Source organism: Orcinus orca, chromosome 3 (genome assembly GCF_937001465.1).
Source record: "Orcinus orca chromosome 3, mOrcOrc1.1, whole genome shotgun sequence".
Classification (NCBI taxonomy): Eukaryota; Metazoa; Chordata; class Mammalia; order Artiodactyla; family Delphinidae; genus Orcinus; species Orcinus orca.
This window is the reverse complement of record NC_064561.1, coordinates 157,495,274-157,518,334: the sequence shown is the minus strand read 5'-3', so window position 1 is coordinate 157,518,334 and position 23,061 is coordinate 157,495,274. Positions and strand designations below refer to the sequence as shown.

Below are 23,061 nucleotides of genomic sequence, written 5' to 3'. Positions count from 1 at the left end.
CTGCTTCCGAACAGTTTGTAGAAAGAAGATGTAAACAGACGCAGATTTAGCCATGAGCAAAAGCAATACATATTTGTAATATATTTTTGCAAAAGAATACCTAAGAGGAACCCAAAAGATAAAACTGTGGTGTTTGGAGTTGAAAAGAACCATAACATAGCCACCAGACTCCTTTACACATGACAAAATAACCCACAATAGAGAGGAGTATAAAGTGAAAAGTAAAAGTTTCCATTTCCCTCCACCCAGAGTCCTATGTCCCAAAGATAATTACAGTTAATAGTTTCTTGGATTCTCTTCCAAAACCTTTCTTTGCATGTATAAACACACATACACATACTTTTTTAAACAAGTGAGATCATACTATGTGAACTATTTTAACTATTGCCTTTTAAATTTAATATACCTTCCATATCTTTCCACATTTTTTTAGCATTTCAACAACTGCCAAAATGACATAGACCCATTTATTTAATAAGCCAACTGTTAATGGACGTTTAGGTGCAAGGGAATGACCATCAATCTCTTTATCTATAAGATGAGGAAACTGAGTTCCCAAGAGAGGAAGAAATCTATGTCACATCACACGGCCACACACACACACGCACAACACACACACGCACACACACACGCACACACACGCACACGCACACACACACACCCCTCTATAACCAGGCTTTGCTAACCAACTCCTAATACAGCATTTTTAATGAAAAAATGTGATTGGTAGAACAGAGATGAAAAAAAATCCCCTTGAATGTCTCATCCTCATGGGTCTTAACAGAAATGAGAATCATATTAAAAAGTTGTAGGGGGTGAAGGGTTATTGAGATATTCATTCTATGTCAAGGTCAGAGTTTCAGGGTTGGTAAGAATATCTCCAAAGTATTAAGAACGATGAATATATTCATTCAGTAAATCAGTTTTCTTCCGTTTTCCTCAGTAAACACGATTCTTTTGCACCAGTGTTGGGGGAAGTGGGAAACATAACCTTGACCTCAAAGAAGGAGCCTCTAGGCCCATGGAGACCACCTGAAGAAACTATCCCACTACTGAGTCTTGAACACCTTGAGCTAAAAGAATATTCAGGGCCTTTGAGGATGGAGCAGAAGACTGGTCTCACTTCTGAAGACATATCGTAAGAGTGACAATGGATTATTGGTGCTAATGTGCATCTTATTCAACTCTTCTAAAAAAAGGATTTACCCACTGGCATATTTGGTTTCTAGTCTGTCACTTCAAATAAAAATGTGTTTATAAAGAGGTCATACTATTAACCCAGGCAATTTAACTACAACTACCAGCTTGTCTTTTTTTTTTTTTACGATTTGTGCTGTCAGTGTGTGGCAAGCAAGACCATTCTCACTGCAGGCCAAGATGCCATGGTTTCTGTGAGGGGGCTCCTGGGAAAGACAGGTCCATCTTCTGAAGCCTGGCTTGACAGCAGTGACACATTGCTGTCTGGTTCAGATCCAAAACTGCATTTGACCTGCTCACAAATCACAGTGAGGAAGAGCTACGTACAGATACATTTGCCAGGCAGATGTACTGAGAATTAAACTGCCCTGGATTTGGAGTTTTAGCCTCAATTATTTCAAAAGAGGGTTGTAAGGGGTCTGGAGTCTTGGAACACATTGCGAGCAACCATAATCCTCTTGCTGGAAACCAGTGGAAACATAGCAGAGGGAATAGACACCGACAGGGGCTTCCTGACCCTAAATGCTTCCTCACAGCCCTGAGCCCTGGAGGTCTTTCAGCTCTTTTGATGGGAAAACTCCCGTGTAAAGTGTCCAGTCACTTTCCCTACCCCTTCCAACTCAAGGTTTCCTGGAAAGCATGACATACGACAGTCTCCAAGTAAGGTGGTATTTTGGTAAACATGGTTTCAAGAAGGCCATGTCCTCTCTTATCATTGTGTCCTACCTTCTGCCTCTGATTCTGTCTCTGGAATGTTTTCTTATATGATTCTCATCCCCTTTACATGAACTTCTTTAGTCCAGGCCCTTATCTCCTGAACCTGGGTTAATGTTTGGGTTCCCAGCACTGGGCTCTCCTATTCTGGGCAACTTTGTATGTTGCTGGCAAACTAGTCTTTCTATAACACTGACCTCCTCAGGTCATTCACCCTCCCTAAAATCTTAGAAAGGTCCCTATTTTCTCTTGAATCTACAGCAAAGAAATTGAACCTTACGGAACAGCCTAGGAGCAACTCTGAGTCATGAAGTCGTATCATTGCTTCCTAAAAGGGTCTCATGTCCCACCGCCCAGACTTGTATAGACCCTACACCCACACTGCGGCCACAGCCCTCCAGCCTGTGCTGTGAGTGTTCTTAATGGGTTCCATTCGTTCATGATCATTTTCATTTTGTCACAGAGCCCAGGGAGCCGCAAGCAAAAGTCCAGAACATGCCTCATTATGGGATTAAGATGGTAATTTTAGCATAATTTGTAATTGTTGTCAATTCCTAACTCTATATGAATTTAATCTTTTGACCATAAAGATCAGTGGCAGAGTCTAGGGAGCTATAGCCGGAAGAACTAAGCACATAAACACACAGAATCAATAAGTAGATGGGATCCAGGTGGTCAGGTACACACATAATTCCAGGCAGCTGCTGCTTTTACTCTATTTCAGGGATCTCCTATTCTAAAGATATGGATACTGGCAGCAAGAGTTGAAAAACAGGGACATTGTGTCTTTCCTCTGCTTTTTAGATTATAGACTTTTTTTTTCAACATGCTGAATTGTAAAAGTGAAAAATTGTACGTGAGATATATCAGACAGTGGAAATTGAATTAACTTCTTGTGCCAAAAGATGTAAAATTACTATGTGCATCAAATCTACTCAATAGATATACAAACGTATCATTTAAAATATAAAATTAAAGGTGAATTTTATACGGTAACTGTTCTAGTTCCATAAAAAGATTTCAAACAAAAGTCGCACACATTCTGGTTATGATTGAATAAAAGAGATAGGAATCAAGGCTGGTGGTTTGGGCACTGAGTTAAGTGACACAATTAGTCGTAGGAGAGTTCCAGAATGCTCAGAGAATGTGGTCCCTTGTTCCCAGCATCAAAACAAAGCAGGCCAGTGTGAATAAGACCAGGACTTGATTCAGTGGTCAGAGGGTCTGGCATTGGTGAGGTCTAGAGAAGCCAATTAAGGCCAGAGGAGTCTAGAGTGGTAGTTTTAGGAAGTCAATGGATTAAGTCCAAATTTTGGTGATGTGTGCTAGGAAAAAATAGGTCATTTAATGACCACACCCGATACTCAGGGGCATACTCAGTAACTTCATCCCGGGTGTTAAGCAAGTCTAGAAGGGAGGTGCCCCACTATATCTGACTTCCACCCTAGGCATCACCCCAGCCCCAGTGTGGGATACTGCCCCATCCCCTCTGGCTCTACCTGGGTGGTGCCCCCTGGCCACCCTATTTCCAGTACCTCCATTCCTTGGAATTTAGAGAATTAACAACCAGATCCCCCCACCTCCCCAAAGCAGCGTGAAGCAAAGGCTAGTGGGAGCTGGTGTGTACTCTCAACGCCTTCCCTCCTGGGCGGGGAAACTTTGGAAGTACAACTTCTACACTGGCTCCTATATAATAACTGGCTTAATGACACTCCCTTTCTGGCTGCCTCCCTTTCTCTGTTTCACTGCCTCCAATGCCCTACTGGTGTTTCCCAGGATTCTCCGACCTCCATACAAACTAATGGTACCTGAATTCCTGTCTCAGGATACCTCTTGGGGAGGAGGGGACGAGGGGGACTAAACTAAGATGCTCTCAGCTGTCTTCATCATCTCCAGGCCTAACTTAGCCTCCTCCCAAGACGCCTTCAGCAACTGCTGGTGTCAAGGGATCATGGGAACTGTCTTTACTGAAGACAGTCTGCGGGGTCACAGCTGATTTGGGATGAGGATGGGCTCTCCATGCCCCGAGGATTGTCAACAGCCCAAAGATGCGCAAGGAAGAAACCTTGAAAAAGGTAATCATGGGAAAGGAATAGTGCGATGTGAGTAAGGAGGGCATGTTAGGTGGGAGAAGCCACCTGGAGAGCCTTAAGGCATCACTGGCTGGGACTCCCTTACAGGGAGGAACTGGGAATAAGAGCATATTGAAGCAACCCTGCCTCGCCTCTCCTCTGGTCCTGAAGTTACACCCCAACTCTTCTGTCTTTAAACCCACTGTTGGCTTCTCTGCCCTCAGTTACAGAACCTGCTCCTAGGTCTGCACCCTCCTCAGCCAGCTCTTCATCCCTTCTCTCCCCCAGGTCTCGGTCCATTGGCCTTCTGCCCTAGATCCTCTCCAGGGATCACACTCTTTTTTTTTTTTTTTTTGCGGTACGCAGGTCTCTCACTGTTGTGGCCTCTCCCATTGCAGAGCACAGGCTCCGGACGTGCCGGCTCAGCAGCCATGGCTCATGGGCCCAGCCCCTCCACGGAATGTGGGATCTTCCCGGACCGGGGCACAAACCTGTGTCCCCTGCATCGGCAGGCTGACTCTCAACCACTGCGCCACCAGGGAAGCCCGGACCACACTCTTAAACCTGGTCCTGTGCACAGCCACTAAGCCATCTTAGATCCCTAGTGCAACGTGATGTTTCCTGTAATTGCTTAGCATTCAACCCCTTTCCTAAAACTGCCAAGGAACTTTATCCCTTTGTAGTGAAGGCTATACCCATTTTGAATTCTGTGAAAGTCACAATCTGCTTAAAAAGAGTAACACTCCATCTTGACCTTCATTCTCAGTCCCCTGCCACCTTAATTATTTGTGTGTTTATTACCAGATCCTTCTTTCTGTTGAAACACCTTCTTCACGGTCTGACAGGCTGAACCATCCCCAAGGCACACACCACAGCGATCCTCCGTGGCATTGGAATCGATCTCATAGTCACAGCCGACCATCTGTGGGGAAGAGAGGTTGAGGGCGAATGACTCAGGTGGGAGAGGCCACACCTACCCTGGACTTTTGACTCCTCCTTCCCCCCATTTTGCTCTGGATGAGATTGTGGCGGGGGCAGATACAAGATAAATGTTTCCTCTTCCTGGTGGTGGCCAGAATACCCAAAGCACCCACTGATGCTAAATGAAATACTTGCTTTGAGGGGAAAGAGGTACACACTGAATGCATCTGCAATTTCCCCTGAGTGAGAAGCAGAATTGAACACACTTCCAAAAGTGGAACCATGAAAATGTCTTGGAATCATTGTCGGTGGAGCAGCAAATCCCTTTCAGATGTGCAAACCTCATGCCCCCTCCTCTCTAATGAGATTCCCAGGGATGACGGAATGACTCCACCTATACTTAGTCGTTCATTCCCTTTACATTCCTTACCGGGGATATTCTCTCTGGTTCCTGTCTGAACTGGCAGCCCTGGGGGAAAACCTGGCTTCATGCTGAGACCATTCCAGTCCCGTGAGGGATGAGATCTCGGACCTGCAGACCCATCAGCAGATCCTTTGGAGCCTCCTATGACCCCAGCCCCACCACCTGTCACATGTAGCCATATCCCAGCCATCCTGACCTCCTTCCCTCCAGCTGCAGAGGAGGAACTGGTCATTTCTTCCCTGATCCAGGCCTAATCTTGTTCCTGTGCTCTGGACCTGACCACTTCTCAGTGTTCTGTCCATTGGTCCTCCCAAGTCATCATCCTTCCCTCTCCACTGGTTCCTTCTCCTCCACCCCCCAATACAGCCAAGGCTTTTCCATCCAATTCCCATTCTGGAAAAGGAGAGTAATTAAACTTGGGGTGTTTGGTAGCATCAAATACCAGAGAACCGTTAACACTCAGATGGAAAGTCATGGAAACCACGTGAACATCCACTGAAGTCTTTTGTTCCTTGCTCTCTTCTACGGCCTATATTCCTTAACCACATTTCAGTGGTAGAATAAAGAGGAAAAACTACACCATATTATATATTTTTTTAAATTTCTATTTATTTATTTATGTATTTATTTATTTGTGGCTGCACTGGGTCTTCGTTGCTGCGTGGAGGCTTTCTCTAGTTGCGGCGAGCAGGGGCTACTCTCCTTTGCAGCGTGCGGGCTTTTCACTGCGGTGGCTTCTCTTGTTGCGAAGCACAGGCTCTAGGCGTGTGGGCTTCAGTAGTTGTGGCGTGCGGGCTCAGCAGTTGTGGCTCACGGGCTCTAGAGTTCAGGCTCAGTAGTTGTGGCACACGGGCTTAGTTGCTCTGCGGCATGTGGGATCTTTCCAGACCAGGGCTCGAACTCGTGTCCCCTGCATTGGCAGGTGGATCCTTAACCACTGTACTACCAGCAAAGTCCCTACACCATATTATATTAATTGGATTTTTCTTTTCTGTTTGGGAAGAAGAATTGTGCCCAGGTAGTTTTTTCTCTCTCAAAGATAATTTCCTTTCTTATTTTAAAGCCACCTCAGATCGACTGAAAGGAAGAACCATTTAGGTTTTTAAATACACCCTCCCTCCACCTTAATTCTAAACAGAGAATTAAGGCCCACAGACAAAAATAGCGCCATTACTCAGGTTAACCATGTCTAACTTCCTTTAGATCCAAAGACGGTGCTACTTGACCCAGTTGGGAAAAATAATCTGCTAAGAGATTAAAAAAACTTAACAACACTAATCACAATGGAAAAGAAAGAAATTGTCTGGATGTGTGCCTTCACTGGTTATAAGCAAAATGTCAACCCGTCACAAGTGATATGTTTACGTCAAGCTTGAGCATCCTCTAATAAGCTGACCTTTACAAATCCCATTCTCAGTGACCATCATTCCTTCACTGATTTGGAACCAGCCAGGGAAACATACTTTGCAACATACTGAAGTGTTTAAAAACAATCTCTACCAGGAGGGGATGGATAAAACATGTGAAGGAAAAAGGAAAGAAAGCCAGAAAAACAAATACCTTGAGCCCATCTTTCTCCTCCAGCAATATTTGCCTGCATCCCTGGGGGGCAGGGGCGGGGAAGGAAACACACACACCCCAGTAGGCTGGCCCACGGCATAGTGTGTGGTTCTTGTGGAGACTTCACCCTTCTGTTCCTCCATCAGCTGCGCACAGCACACTCAACACCGAACTGAGTACATAACCGAAGGAGGCTGAAGCCCGTCCTCCTTGCTATACATAAAATGTAAGACTCTCAGGGGAAAATGAACAGACATTCCTCTCTTCCACGTCCTGTACTCTGGCAACAGGGCCACAGCAATACTGTCTTTCTGCCTTCAGCCGGATCAGAGGGGCTCTGATCCAGTATGGCTCTCCTCCGATGTGCCTCTAAGGCGGCCAGATAGCCTCCCAACAGGCTGTATTTCTTTTCAAAAAAAGAAAATCCCTTTAATTTCCTATCATTATTTCTTTCTTTAAAAAACAGCTTTCTTGGGGGTGTAGCTGATATATAAAATACTACACATATTTAATTTTATAATTTGATGAGTTTGGACTCATACAGACACCTGTGAAGCCATTGCCACAATCAAGACAATAGACATATCTATCAGCTCCAGAAGTTTCCTTGTGTCCCTTTTGTGTATGTGTGTGGTAAGAGCACTTACCATGAGACCTACCCCCGTCACAAAATTTTAAGGGCACAATATAGTGTTGTTAACCACAGGCAATACGTTGTACAGCAGAGCTCTAGGACTCATTCGTCTTGCGTAAATGAAACTTTATACCCGTTGAACAGCAACTCTCCACTGTTCCCTTGACAACTACCATCCTCTTCTCTGCCTCGATGAGTTAGACTATTCTAGGCTCTCATATAAGTGGAATCCCGTAGCATTTATCCTTCTGCGACTGACTTATTTCACTTAGCATAACGTTCTCCAGGCTCACCCACGTTGTCAAGAGGTCAAGATTTCCTTCTTTTTTAAAGTTGAGTAATATTCCATGGTATGTATATACCACATTTTCTTTATCCATTTGTTGATGAACATCTGGGTTGTTTCCATCCGTATCTTGGCTAGTGAATAATGTTGTTATGAACACGGGCGTACAGATGTCACTTCAAGATCCTGATTTCATTCTCTTGGGTACATACCCCAGAACTGACATTGCTGGGTCATAGGGTAAAAATTAAATATTTTAAATTTAATTAAAAAATAAATATTTTAATTTAATTAAAATAAATATTTTTAAGTTTTTGAGGAATCTCCATACTATTTTCCATAGTGGCTGCACCATTGTACATTCCCGCCAACAGTGCACAGGTTTTAAATTTCTCCACATCCACACCAATACTTGTTATCTTTTGTGTTTTGGTGATAGCCATCCTAACAGGTATGAGGTGATATCTCATGAGTTTCACTTTTATTTCTCTATGTTTAATGATGTTGAGCACCTTTTCATATACCTGTTGGTGATCTGTATATCTTCTCTGGAGAAACGTCTATTCAAGTACTGGGCTCATTTTTTAAATCAGGTTATTTGTATTTCTGCTGTTGAGCTGTAGGAGTTTCTCATACATTTTAGATATTAACCCCTTATTGTATATATGGTCTGCAAATATTGTCCCCCATTCTGTAGGTTGCCTCTTTATTCCGATGACTGTTTCCTTTCCCATGCAGAAGTGTATCATCAATTCTTGACCCTGTCATTTGAACTGAAGAGCATCCTATCTTGAGTATTACTTAGAGAAGTCAGGTCCCAGTCTTTCACTAGGCTTTCAGCCCTACGTGAGTGAATAAGTAATACGTATTCTTACCAGTTCTCATTTCTTCCTTATGAGTTTTACTGTTTTACTTAGTAAATTCTCAAGTAACTGAGGACTGAAATACCAACTGGCACCTTGACCTAAGCCACTTAGAATGTTATCATTTCTTTCTACAGTCCCTTGGCAAAGGTAGAGACTGGAAAGATGCCTGATTCCAAGAGGAGATTCATTCCCAGCTAATGAAACTTTAGTGTGAAGATAATGCCAGTTATGCTTAACTGAGAACAGGTAAATGATAATGTCCTGTAATAAATGGGACAGCAGAAATAATGCTTTCCTCACCATAATTTAAGGGCCAAGAGATAGGATGTGGCCTTCTAGAAAGACATCTGGCCCAGAGAAATTGATTTCGGGGTGTTCAGTCAATCACTGAGATGGCCAAAATGGCCTTGAGAGAGAACAAAGAAGGTTCAGGAGAGTTTCTGAGAGCAACGAGAAGGGGAGCTAACTTAGGGCAGGTAGGAAGATTGTCGAGTAAGGCTAAGGACTCGGCTGGGGTTGAAGACACTGACTTCTAAGGGCATAAATTCACAAAGTTGAATTATTATTTTAAGAAGTGTATAGTAGACTGCTTGTCAGAACAAAAAATCAATGTGGTTGGGTTGGTCAGAATCAGGGTCCTGGGGAAAGAGGTTGATGGAAGGCTGAGAGGAGAAATCTAGGGGATGGCTGATGTGCAAGTTCAGGGCATCCAGGCTGTTTGGGGAAGAAATGAAGCCAAAGCTTTGCTGACTGGGAGAAAAGGGACGAGTGAAGGAACTGAAAGCCAAAGAACTGGTTACCAAGAGAAAGGGGTGAGCAAGTTGGATGGTTAGCAGCCTGTCATAAGACAGCAGGTAAGACTGCAGAGCTGGGACAGGTGGAAGAGGGGTGGGAATATCTGCTCATATATTTAAAAGCTTACCGCATGTTGTACTTGTGATTAAAAAAGGAAAGGAGAAAATAATTTAACTGTAAATACCACTTTACTTAAAAATCTTGGTCTTGTGTAGATACAGTTAAGTAAACGAAATAGTAGAAAAAAATTCAATAAATAGAAAAAAAGCAGCTTAGGAGTTCAGTACCAGTTAAAAAATTGGGGGAGGGGCACAGACAGATACTTCCTAAAACAAATTCAGTTCTGATCAACGTTCGATAATTTCCTCGACAACAAAATCTGCAAATCTAAGATGCCAAAATGTTGGCAAGTGTCATAATTTCCAAATAGACAGCTAAGTATATAAGTATAAGCAAATACAAGTATTTATATGAATATAAGCAAATATTTTCGTACACACAAAGAAGATGAATTAGGCACATATATATTTTTTTCTGATGGTGTAACTTTTTATATCAATACACGTTCAATTCCCTTTGAAAAAACTGTGGTAAATGAATAAGAAGACTAACAAAAGCTGAAAATAACTACAATCCGGATCTTTAAAAGATAAACTGTATTTAGGCTATTAAGGTAAACTTGATTTGACATATTTTTTTCTGCTTAAAAACTTAACTCAGTGTGGTGTAGACAGAAAGTAATTAAACTTTCTAAAAGCCTTAACTGGTTTCCAAAAAGAAAAAGGAAAGCTGAGAGAATTGGGCTTATTCTATTAAGCTGATTTAACTGGTTTCAAGAGAGATACCCAAGACCCCTCATGTTTTGTTCAAAATATCTTTCTTTTTCCATCACAAGCTAAAGATACTGTCTCTATGCATGCAAAGGTATTTAGGTATAAAAGATAATTTTAGCATCACATTGATTTTTTGATGACTAAAGTTCTCAGCCCTAGCAGCATATGGCGATCACCTGAGGAGTTTTAAAAATACCAACGCTCAGGACCAAATCACATCTATTCTGAATTAATAGGGTGGATAGAGAGCCAGGCATCAGTAGGTTTTAAAAGCTTTCCAGCTGATTCTAATAGGCAGCCAGGCCTGAGAACCACTGTATTAAATGGCAATGGGGCTGTTCGGGCCTAAATTAGCTAAATAAACTTTTTCCTGCTCTAGGGAACAGGTCTAACCTAAAATATATTAATTATTTTTGGCTCTTTGTAGCTACAGTGGTAATTAGCGTGTCAGGAAGAGAATTCTGCCTGAGCCCTTTCCAATTTAGAAAGGATGGCTTGTTAGCTCACTCAGTCCTGGGAATCATCATGTTGCCTCCTGTGCCTTGGTCGCTACTGGAATAAGTCCATCAGTAACTGCAAGGTGATAAATTCACCTTCCCAGGGTGCTAACAATTTATGGGCAGGAGCTTTTCATGGCAACAATTCGGTCCAGTGGAAAAAATTGTGATAATTATTTGCAAAAACAAATAAAATATATTAAGAGTTTATTGTGTGCCAGGGGCTCTGTTAAGGGCTTAACCTATATGACCTTATTTAATCTAAAATATGTTAATATCCCAATTTTATGAAAGATAACTGAGTCTTAGAAAGATGTATAGAGTTATACAGGTAGGAAATAGTGGTATTGGGTTCACATTCTAGAGCCTGAGCACTAAGCCATTATGCTTTACTAATAGTTAATTGAGTATTTTTATGTAGTTTCTTTTTTCACTGATTAAAAACACCTTCTCTTTAAACTGAGATTTATGCCTGAGTGTTGGATCACAAAACTTGTTCATCAGTTCCTTGCAAAACAGACTGTGAGCAATGGGGATAAATTCTTCAATGTTTGTACACATAAAAGCATTAAAAAATCAGATCTAAGTACTTTATATAAAGGCAGAATTTTTTTTTTTTTTTTTTTTTTTTTTTGCGGTACGCGGTCCTCTCACTGCTGTGGCCTCTCCCGTTGCAGAGCACAGGCTCCAGACGCGCAGGCTCAGCGGCTATGGCTCACGGGCCCAGCCGCTCCGCGACATGTGGGATCTTCCCGGACTGGGGCACGAACCCGTGTCCCCTGCATCGGCAGGCGGACTCTCAACCACTGCGCCACCAGGGAAGCCCTGGGCAGAATTTTTTAATTGGAGTCAATTTTTTAATGGCGTCAATGTGAAAAAGTTAAATCGAAATCAGAAGACCTCATGTTGGTGATCAATTGAGAATGAAATGTCAAAATGCTCTGTGAAAAACACTATACAATTATTAATTTCAGTTTTTCCTCAAATTTAACTGACTGTTGGCAAGTAACCAACAAACAATTCAATACCACTGAAATAATCCGAGTTGCCTTTTCCTAGTAATTCCTCCTTTAATTTGGTTCTTCTTCAACTTGACCCAGCTTCATGCCTAAAATAATATCACAGAGCACATCAACAGATCAAGAAATGAAGATGACAGCAGGAGGACATTCAGTTCCTAACTGTGATTTTGATGAACACTGAAGAGTCTTGTCTCACAGACCATATAAAAATACCAGACCACATGCAAATACCGCGAAAGCAAAAGATTAGCACATCTGACTTCCCGAATTAATAAAAATCATGGTTTTATAAAGCTGTAGATTAAGGAAACATACCCAATACCTTACATATGCCATTAATACAGACATTTCTGCTGTTGCCGCCTTCAAAGCAAGGGGTACCATCAGTGACAGCATCCAGCATTTTCTCGGAAAACTGGCCATCTATGGGTCGGCAGTAGAGCTCACAAGGACGTGCTGAAGTGAAAAAGAGACAAATCCTTGCAAGTTAGCTTTCTTGCTCAGCACCCTTCCCCCAGGATTTTGTATGTATGAATCCCCAAGTGTCATTTATCTGGAGATTCCCATCTTTTCCCTTCCTGTGACACATGCTGTAATGCAGGCTTCTTTCTTTTAAAGCGTTTTACAACAAATTAAACTGGGAAGATTGCTTTAAAATGCTATGCCTTTTGTTACAAATGATGAGACCTTTCAATCCCATGTTGAACTGTGCTTATAAAAATAAGGCAGTTAGCATCTGGGGTTAACCTAGAAAATAAGTCATAGCAACCGGTGATGCAGGACTCCAGACAAGCATCATGTTTGCCTGGTATTTTGCAGCAAAGTAAGCAGACCACCAGGGGACACGCTCCCATGGGGCCAGCTCATTACTAACACCACTGCCACTATCATAAACCACCCCCAACAAATATTCTCCCTTGTTCTCAAGTCCAAGAAGTCCTTGGACATAGGTTTACAACCACAGAGAAACAAAAGATCTGCTGTTTTGCTAAAGCAGAAGCCACCTTGCTTATCATAGTGGTCCATCCCATCATGCTGGGTCCTGCACTGAATCCATTCTAAGGTTCAATTTTCTGTTCCCTGGTGAGTGATCTCCTGCACAGAATCGTTCTAAAGATTTACTTAATAAAATGTGTATCTATACGTAGGTACTTCGAATAACCAGAAAAAGAGGTAACTTTTAGAACATAAATTGTCCTAAAAATTTTAAGAGGTAATATCTTTATATGATAAGAATTCAAATAGTTAATTTTCCTTGAATGTTACGTCTTCTCTTTAAGTGAAAAATTTGAGAATATCCTCTTCAGAAAGATCCTTTTGGGATCTCTTCTGGGTCTGTTTACTGGGGGAAGGGCTGTTAAGTTTCTTGGTGGTGTGACCAGCTGAGGGCTCAATGAGGCCACCCGTAAGGCCGTTTGCCTCGGACCCACCTCAGGGTGGATGGGCCCCAAATGCAAGGCCAACGTGCACAGCTCTAGGTAGGGCTGCTCAAGGATGCAATGGTCCATGTGGTAAAGAAACAAAAGTGTACAGCTTACACAAATATAACAGAGTAAAACTCAAACACTGAAACTCTGGAGGAACTTGAGACAATTTCTAAAGCATCTGTTTAAAACTTAAAGGAGAAAGGTAAAAGCAAATAAAGAATACCAACTGATTTTATATAAACTGCAGTGGAGAAGTTGTCTGAGAAAATGAATAAAGTTAAAATGAGCTGGAGAGATCACAAAGTGCCGTCGGAAAAGGGCCAGCAGACCCCGGAGACAAGGCATAATTCAGTACTACTGTAAATCTTCATTCCCGGCAGCATGATTAGCTCTGTGACTGCCTGAACTTGAATAGAAGTGCTTAGAGGGAGCCACCTGGGAGCAATTCTGCTCTCTGAGAGATGCGAGCATCCATCCAGGTGTGCTGAGTCCAGGGAATCATTTCAGGAAACAACAAGTAGAAGGATGGAGGCAGGGGAAACACTTTTTCAAAAGCTTTGATTTGAGCTTTAGAATTTAGATCTGAGATTTTCTATTTGGACACATGAAGCACAAAGACGAAGCAGCCCTGAATTATTCTGGAGCTTTTCTAAAGGAATTACCTGTTCCAGCCTGCTGGGGAGGGCTGGGACTAGAGGTGCCTGAGGGTGTGAATTCTAAGAAGGCATTCACTCTCAGGGTTGTAAAAACGGGTCCTCACAGCAAGTAAACCCCCATCCAAAGGCAAGCATTGCACTGAATTCCAGAATGGTCAAGTTCCAATGTCTGCCTTAGTTTTACTCCCTCTGGGCTTGTGCTGTTTGACTCCCTCCCTGAAGGATGAAACTACCCAGAGGCTTTTGCTAGTCTTGTTTATTTAGTGAGCTAAGGGAAAGTTGCTTTGTTCAAATAACAGCCAATGTATTACTTGAACGTTATTTTCCAGATCTTCTTGTGCTTTGCAGTGGTTATCTGATTTCATTTTAACCATCACAACTACCCTATGATGTTAGTTCTTTTATTATCCCCATTTAGAAGAGAAAATTTAGGCGCAGAGAGATTAAGTTTTCCAAGATCTCACAGTATGAGTGGTACAGTAGAAAGCTGATGGTTTAGCTTAGAGCTCACGCTATTAACTCCTAACCTACAGGCACAGAATTATTTTTAACAAAAAACAAATGCTTTGATGAGATATTTAAAGTAACCACTCTTCGTGTTATTAGGCAATGCATTTATTCATGGATCATATCTGAGAAGCAAACTTGGTAGAATACCCACTGGACTCCATTTTAATAATCTTTCATGGGTCCTAAATATGTTGAGAATCTTTAGCCTCTGGAGCCATTACTTCTACAGAGAGCAGATGTAAAAGCCATTACTTCTATAGAGAGCAGATGTAGCAGATTCTAGCTCATGAACGTCTAATATTACCTTGAGAAAGTTACTTAACCTTTCTGTGACTCAGTTTCCTCGTCTGAAAAATGGGGATAATAATACCTACCTTGCAGGGTAATTAATAGTGAGGTTTAAGACGGAGACTGTATGTCAAGCACTCAGCGTGGTACCTGGTATACAGTAAGTGCTTGACAAATGACAGTGGTTATGGTTGCTGATTTCACCTCCTTATCATGACCTGGTGAATTCTAAAGGTCCTTGCAGTTACCCCATAAGCTGTGCTTCTATCATTCCAATCTTCTTTCAGAGCAGTCAAAAGCTGGCTCAATTCTCTTTCCCACACATATACCGATCTTTCCTGAAATAGCCTCTTCTCCTTCAGATTATTCCATTGTGCCATTTCTAATCAATTCTGCACTGATTTCATGCTTTGTTTTACCATTTTCTAAATAATCGCTGTCTTGTCAGTTTAGCATAAAGAATTCTATATCCTGCTAGGTCAGTAGGTGGTTCTATGACTTTCCTTTTCTGTGACTATGAACCTGGTTCAAAGCTGGTACAATGCCTACTGAGGTCCTCCCGGCTCTATGCTTCCAAGACTATGGATTTTACAAGCTCCTCAACCAAACTGTGATGTCCTCAAGGGCACCCCAGTCATCTGCACATTGATCAGCTGCTACTGGCGCCCACAGTGTGAGAAGGAGGAAACAGACACACACTGGTGAGGACTGAAAAGCACAGGAGGAGGCTCTCCTTCACATGAGCGTTGGAGTTAGATGCATAGGGGTTCAGATCCCAGCCCTGACTCTTACATCTTGCCCAAGGCCTTTTTGGTCTCTACACAGAGGGGACTATCAGAGGATAGCACACTGAAACCTCTAATAAGGTATCTGGTTGTTTTAATGTGGTAGTTATTACCATTAACCTTTCCTAATGAATACCAGCAGATCATTACACTCAGCAAAGGCTCTTAACCCATGTTTACTAATTAACTGACATGGCAGTGATCGATACTGTTAGGGAGAAACCTTTGGACCAAATGGCAAAGAGATCAACTCAATCCTAAGAGATTATCAACTCATTCATAAAAATGAACCTTGACCTCAGTGACAGAGGTCAAGGATGTTCATTGCAGCAATTAACTTTTTATCCAGGAAGAAACGGACAAATGACTTAAATTGCATTTACATAATGGAAGGCTATGCAGTCACTAAGAGGAATGAGGTGAGCTGTAATGCCATGGTGTTCTGCTCCATGAGTCAAAAAGTTGCAGAACTGGCAAAGTATGAGTTCACTTGTGCGCAAATGGAAACCTGCAGTTAACAACACTCGCCTCTGAGGGATAAGTGTGGGTGGGCTAAGAAGAATCTATTTTTATTTTACTCTATTGTATACACTTGCATTTTTATAAGCAGCATATATTCATTTTATAAATAATGTCTTGGCCCTCAAACAAGAAAACGGGAAAGGTCTCCTTTCCCCTGTGATAATCATGACACATCTCTATGAGGAGAGGCCCTCATTTTGAGACTTCCCTTTATCTTGCTTCTGTGATACTGGATTTGTACATCTTTCAAGATTAGACAGGCTAACTGAAGTAAGGAAGAAACAGATTTCTAAGGAATGTAAGTACAGTGGTCTATGGAGTCTTAGGGACACCTAGTAAATAATCTGTGCTGAAAACAACAGCAGCACACACACCTGCTGCTGTGACCCCCAGCGCCTGCACACCTACGACCCACAGGCGTGCCCAAGGCCAGAAGGAACGCTGTGCTTGAAAGCGACCATTGTGAATTGAAGGTTCAGGGCTACTGAAGCAGTTTACAAGGTGGATTCTGAAGTCCTGCTTCCCTGCCCTTTCGTCTGGCCTCTCTGTCTTTCCTGGCATTCTGGGTATGTCATTAGGTGGGCCTGTGACACAGGGCGCTGCCCCAAGAGGCAGGAGGAGCAACAGATGGTCTTAGTTCTCAGAGGTCAACCCGACTATCAGAGAGTCTCTCTCCCAGATACCAACCTCATCGGTTCCATAACAACCACAGAGTTGAGTGTTTCACCGTCTCAGGTACACTCATCTGCCTAGACACATCCTTTCGTCGGGCTCGTGGGACTTTTTTCTTCTAGCTTTTCAATCCATTTTTTCAGCTGAGTGAAAATTCTAAAACTAATGGACTGGTGAACTTTCCCCTCGCACTGTCTGATTAATCCTCTCAAAGGAAGCTTAGGGAACTGAATGAACTCACTGAATCGAAGGCTGAATTTTCAATTCTACTAAAATAGGGCGGCCCAACGTTTTTGGATAATGATCTTACGAAGTGATCGTTAGAAGTGAAAGCTAAAACTTGCTAAGAAGGACAAAAATTATTTCTTAGGTCAAGGAAAAATTTGAGTGTGTTTCATGTTCTGTGAGTAGATTGCAATTTGAGTTTCACCATTTAAAAATATCTAGTTTCTAAAATCCATTTACATGCAGGACTCCTTGGGTGTGAGTCCTGTGCAGTCACACTTGGTTGAATGCTCTGTTGTCACTGTCTTAAAACTCTTAATAATTTTACGTCTGAACTTGTGCCTTGTAAGTGAAGTCTGATTGGACAATGGAACACGTGCATGAGCAGAAGAGATTTGTGATGTGCATGTGTGCAGTTCCTTGCCAGATTTTAAGAAATACTAAACCTTAAGCAAAAGGCATAACTTAAAAATGTTTTATTGCTTTAATAAGTAACATTTAACTTAAAAAAGAAGCCCAGTTTAATGACCAGGCTCAGATCAGCTTGAGGGAAAACAAACAAACAAAACCAAAACCAAACAAGAAGTCCTGACCAAAAACCCAACCAAAAATCAGTCAAATAATTACCAAAACTCTGTAACTTCGGCTGGTCTAAAATAGTATGTTTTTTACTTTCTGATAAGGTAATATTGCAATCTCCAAATATATCAAAATATACATCAAACATAAGAAGGCATTAAAATTAATATATTCTACCATAACTATAGAAAGGTATGAAAACAGGAATAGAATTGTTAAAAATGAATTAAACCCACTTCATTGATGTTTTAGACTACGCTAAATGTAGCAATGTTGGTTATTTACTGTACATTTATGTTCTGTCTTTTAGTTAAAATGGTTAGGAACTGTGACACTAAATTTGGAATTGCAACTTATTATAAATTGTTTACTAAACGTAATAATTTAATCAGAATGCTTAAATGTTTAAAAAATTGATTTCCAAAGGCAAGATACATAAGTTTAATAAACCTAGCATTTGTCATAATACAAACAGTTTTGGGGGCTCTTCTCCTCCTACCAGAGCTCCTTGGCCATAAAATCATCTATTTTTTAAAAAAAACATGAACATCATCTTAGGTAAAATTCAAAATTCAATGCATTTGTTCTTAAGGTAATGGGTCTATCCCAGTCTCTGTTTCTATGGTCAATATTTAGTCTGCAGAGTCAGGCCAGGGCTAACTCTTGGCTTTATTGTACAGTCTGAGTTTAAGAAGTTACTCATTCTCTAAATCTATTAGCATACCCATAAGAATTAGATCAAAACCTTAAATTTCCATGTAGGATTTTCTTGTGGAGATAAAATTAGGGAAATGCATACAAAGTGTTGAGTGTAAGTACCTACACAGAACAGATACTGATATAAGTTTAATATAACCTGTTCTCGTTATCAGTTAGAAGTGAGTTTCGTTGCAAGTAGCAAAAAAAAAAAAAAAGAAAAAAAACAGAAAAAAAATGTCGCTTCCCTGTTTTAAATGGACAGGAATTTATTTTTGCCACATAACAAGAAATCCAGGGGCTATACTCCTTCTGTCTTCCTCTCAGCCGTCTCAGCATGGTTGCGATAGGACTGGTGTACCCCAGGCAGCGTGAGGGCAGAGTGAAAGGCAGAAAGGCAGGGGGCTGAGGGCAGCTTGGTTAGTACCAACTAAAATCCTTCCCAGAAGCCTGACCCAGTGAAGCTGCCATCTTTATCTCTTTGGTTGGAACTGGGGCTCCCTGGAATACAGTTTAGCAAGTCTTCTAGCTTTCCCTCTTCTCTTGTAGAGGATAGTGAAGGGGTTGTGAATGGCTTTGGGGTGTCTGCAAACATCATCCTTATTATTCCATCATTTTCCCTCCTGAAGCCACAGATTCCTAGTCTGTGAAATGAGAGGCTTCTGGCTAGAAGATCTCCCAGTTTGCTCCCCGCAATGACACTCTCTTTAAAGGCTGTTTCCTTCTAAACACCAAGTACTCTTGTAATAAACTCTATGCACGGCGCCCAGGTCTTCCCAGGTGTCCAGCTCCTGGGAGTGCTGCCAGCACTGGCCCTCAGTTGTCACCTTGGCCTAAGAGAGCTTCCTTGCCCAAGGACACTCACTCCTTCCTGAGGCAGACCACACCCAACGTCTGGGCCATGTGGGGCTTCAAGGACTGGCTGCCCCACCTCAACTGCAGCAACTCTGAAGGTCCTTTGAGCTGTAGAGCTTCCCGAGGGGTGGAGAAGCCCTCTGCTGAGACTGTGCTCTGCACCCCAGCTTCTCCCCCCGCCCAACCCCTCTTCCTTCCCTCTCCTTCCGCACCTGTTGAACTTCCCACACGCTAGTATCTGTCTTAGAGTCTCTTTCCTAGGGAGTGCAATTGCAACAATTCCTTACAGATGTCCCTGAAGGATCCTAGCCCAGGAGGAGCAGACTGTTGTCTGACCTCAGGTCAGACCTTTCACATATGCTGGAAACCTCACTGGCAGCAAGCATTGATAGGGCTGAAATATTCAGAAGCAACAACTAAAAAATTAGTCTTAATGAGGAGTTATTTGGGGCTTCTGAGAAAAACATCCAAAAAGGAAGAGATTCCAAGAAAGTGATGGCACCAAGATCAGGTTCTGGCCATTTCCTAATAGACGATGCAGGATGTAAACATATTTCTATTCACATAGGCTAATCAAGTCCCTAGGAATATAAGTTAGTATAAGTATCTCAGCTTCCTAATCAAACAGACGGTATTCTTCAATTCCAGCTCCATTATATAAGACACTATAACCCTGAATAAGTTACTGTCCTCTCTGAGACTACTTTTCTTCATCTCTGAAGGATGGGGATGGGGGTAAGTGAGAAAATGTATAGACTCAGCTCTTCACACTGGTGCTTCCATGAATATGATCAAGTGGAGTTTGGATGCCTTTTTTTTTTTTTTGCCAGGAGTGTTGGAAAAGGAAATGCCTATATTGGAAAGTAAGTTGATTTAAATTAGTAGTTTTCAAACACTTTAGGCAGAAGAATTATTTTTCTTTCATCAAGATCTTGCAAATAAAGCAGATAAAATTCAGGATTTTATTAAGCAGAAATTTTATAAGTTCAAGTACATAATGCTTAAAAATAGTTCAGTGGGATCAAAAGAGACTATTAAGATGAACAGAAAATTTTGAAATCAAGTTTACAGATGGCAGTTACAGACATATGGCTGCAGCACCTAATTTTTTTCTGTGGGTTTTTTCATTTGTACAGCATTGAAAAATCTTGACTCACACAAACAGCTGTAAATGATAACAGTTTAGAACAACTTGACCTGTAATCTCAGGATATTTCTCAGTTAAATTGGGTTGATGGGAGACTTTTATTCTAAGGTCTGTAGAAAACCAATTAATTTGTGTAAGTTAATGTACTGGTGTTTTTTGATATGTTAAAACTCAACATATACTGTTTTTGAGTGTAAGCATTGTTCTTTATTGCACTTTTAAAAATAGTTTAAATTATTTCTTTTGGAAAATGAAATTATAATAGAATCAAACATTTTTGGAAGCCCTGGAACAGAGTGTGAAAACTACAAGGTTTGATGGAGATTCTATGCTTATTCCAAATGTTTGAATCTATGATTCTTCTTCTATCATTGGCTACTTAGCAAATCTGCCAAAGGTCACTTACTAAGACACTTAACACTGTCTACTGAGTTGGTAGAAAACTCTGCTGTAAGTTAGTTTATCCTCTGGTGGCTTCTAAGGAAAGGCTGGGAGGGTGTAAAGTGCTCAATGCCTGGCACAGATTAAGTGTTCTGCACAGAGTTGTTGCCATGAATGCCACACTGCTGTCACCCGGCATGCCCAGAACTAAGAAAATAGCAGCTCTGTAGGATAGAGGTTGATGGGGGAAAGAAATCAGTGTATTGGTCAAGGTGGTAGTTACTTGGGTTAGCAGGTAAGTCATTATGCTCAAATAATAGCACAGGAGCCTGTAAGAAAACCCCTGAGATGGAGAATGGAGGCTTACAGCCCAGGTAGATGGTGAGTTAAGCAGATGGCACTCAGCTAAATTCCCTCACATGGTTTATACAGCCTCAATACAGATGCAAACTGATCACTCCAAAGTGAGTGAAATCTGTGTCTCCTTTTATAGCTCTCATTTCTTTAATACCTATTGCTAGGCTATGCAAAAAGTGGGCACACGATAAATGCTTGTAAATCAATGAAAAGTCAAGCTGAACCAAATCTTTAATTATAAGTATAGCTACTTGAGCCATCAGAGTGCAGCAGACACAAATTCAACCCTGACTGGCAGGTGTGGGTATCCCAAACTAAGCACCTGTCACAACACTGAGGCAGCTATGCCATTTTAGTCCTGGAAGAGTGCTCATTCAGAGTCTATAGTACTACTGACTCAACTAGTTCCAACAAAACAGAATGTGCAAAATACAGGTATAGGTAGTACCAACTGGGCTACACCTTTCATAACTATCTTTTTTTTTTTTTTGCACCCATATGAGTATATACACGAGATTTCCTGTATTCGAGTACTTGGATCATAAAGTAAAATTGCACCAAAAACCAAATGACTCACTCCCCTAGAGCATGAATGATGCTAAACAACGGGCGACAAGGAGCAGACATTGCCCATGACAAACAGCCATCGGGGTATTTTGGAGACACAAAGAAGGAAAAGCACTATTTTTTCCAAAAGCAATTGACTATATCATTTTTCTAACTGTCCAAATATGTACTTTTCATTCATTGGCTGACATCTACAAGTCCTCTTCTGTTCTATCATGCTGCATTTCAGAAACTGAATAATCAAAAAAAACCTGGTTACTTTTCACTACCTTGTCTCAAATCTCCTTAACTCAGGAAAATCTTTCTTTCATTCTCTATTTGAATAACAAATAGCACAAATACTCTTTGAGGCTAATCTATAGCTAACAGTCAATGATTCTTCCTCATTTTCAGTAGAGAATGTGTCACTGGTGCTGATTCAAGGGAAGCACTGCCAAAGCTGCTGCTCCATTCTCCAACTCTGTTTGGAGAGGCCCCATCCTCTGATATGCATCCTTTAGATGCCTGATTTTACTTTTTACCCTTCTTATACTGTCCTATACATTACAAAATGTTGATTTCTGGCCCAGAGCTGGCTTTTACTCATTTCTGATCAAGTTTCTCATTCATTTTCTACCATCTTGTCTTTCCTTGTGCTTTTCTCCTCTCACTTGGAATTGATGACTCTATTTTGAATGCCTTCCCCCTCCCTTATGCCAAGAGAAAGACTACTCATGCTTAAGAATCATCAACTACTTCCTTGGAAGACTTCTTTGAAATTACTCCAAAACCATAATGATCTTCTTTTCTGAATTTCTGCCAAAATTACATTCAGTTCCACATGCTCATCAACCAGCACTTTCATCAGTGATTAGTTTCTGAATCCCTCCCTACAAGCTCCACTTATTGCTTAGTTGCACCTCAGCTGTTTTGAAGTGAGCCATCATGTTTGATAAACTTCTCTTTTATCTCCAATATAGCTCAGCAGGGAGTTGGAATATTCACCTTCAACATTTACTGATCCACTTAACCAGGTCAGTGTCTCCACCTCCTAAAATATAAAACTCTTGATGACACTATTCTCTTCTTGTTGAACTTTGCAAGGCATCACAGGTACCCTGACAGATAAATGCTTTCTGATAATGGCTGTAGTCTTAGATCTGGAATATACTCTTATAGCTCCTTACCTGGATTAAAAACTGGAAACCAGTGGTAGAATTCATTCTTGTAGGGAACAGTGTCAAACTCACTGCACTGCATCTGTCGAAATGTTGGTGTATCCGGGCGACAGGGGTGAATGTTGCACAAGCGATAGCGTTTTCTTTCTCCAGTGCAGTACTTCCCTCCAAACTTTGGTCTACACATGAAACACACAAACTCTTCTTTAATTTCCTTAAAGGCCAGCATTTTCTTTTAAAAATCTTCTGGCATCCGGCCATGCCCCTTCCTTGCCAAACCTTGTCCCTCTCTAGCCTCAAAACTCACCGTTTGAATAAATTCTTCAAATTTCCCACATTTTTTGCTGTTGCCCATGAACATTCAGTCCCAAGTATATAGTTGCCTGTTTTGAAATAGTTTGACTCCATGGTCAATT

At 41.5% G+C, this 23,061-nt stretch overlaps 1 protein-coding gene and 1 long non-coding RNA gene across 3 annotated transcripts in view; one reads left to right on the top strand and one right to left on the bottom strand.

Annotated features, from left to right (window-relative positions):
• The window catches only part of ADAMTS12 (ADAM metallopeptidase with thrombospondin type 1 motif 12), a 396,268-nt gene that overhangs the window by 120,076 nt on the left and 253,131 nt on the right, over window positions 1-23,061 (bottom strand). For both annotated transcript variants that reach the window (XM_049707993.1, XM_049707992.1), the window contains exons 12-14: window positions 22,655-22,824; window positions 12,144-12,277; window positions 4,785-4,905 (exon numbers count right to left, since the gene is read on the bottom strand). In XM_049707993.1, the coding sequence (XP_049563950.1) occupies window positions 4,785-4,905; window positions 12,144-12,277; window positions 22,655-22,824 (425 nt within the window). The remainder of the gene's footprint in view (window positions 1-4,784; window positions 4,906-12,143; window positions 12,278-22,654; window positions 22,825-23,061) is intronic.
• Window positions 1-23,061, top strand: part of LOC125964002 (uncharacterized) — a 234,804-nt gene that overhangs the window by 61,852 nt on the left and 149,891 nt on the right. The gene's annotated exons all lie outside the window — the stretch shown is intronic.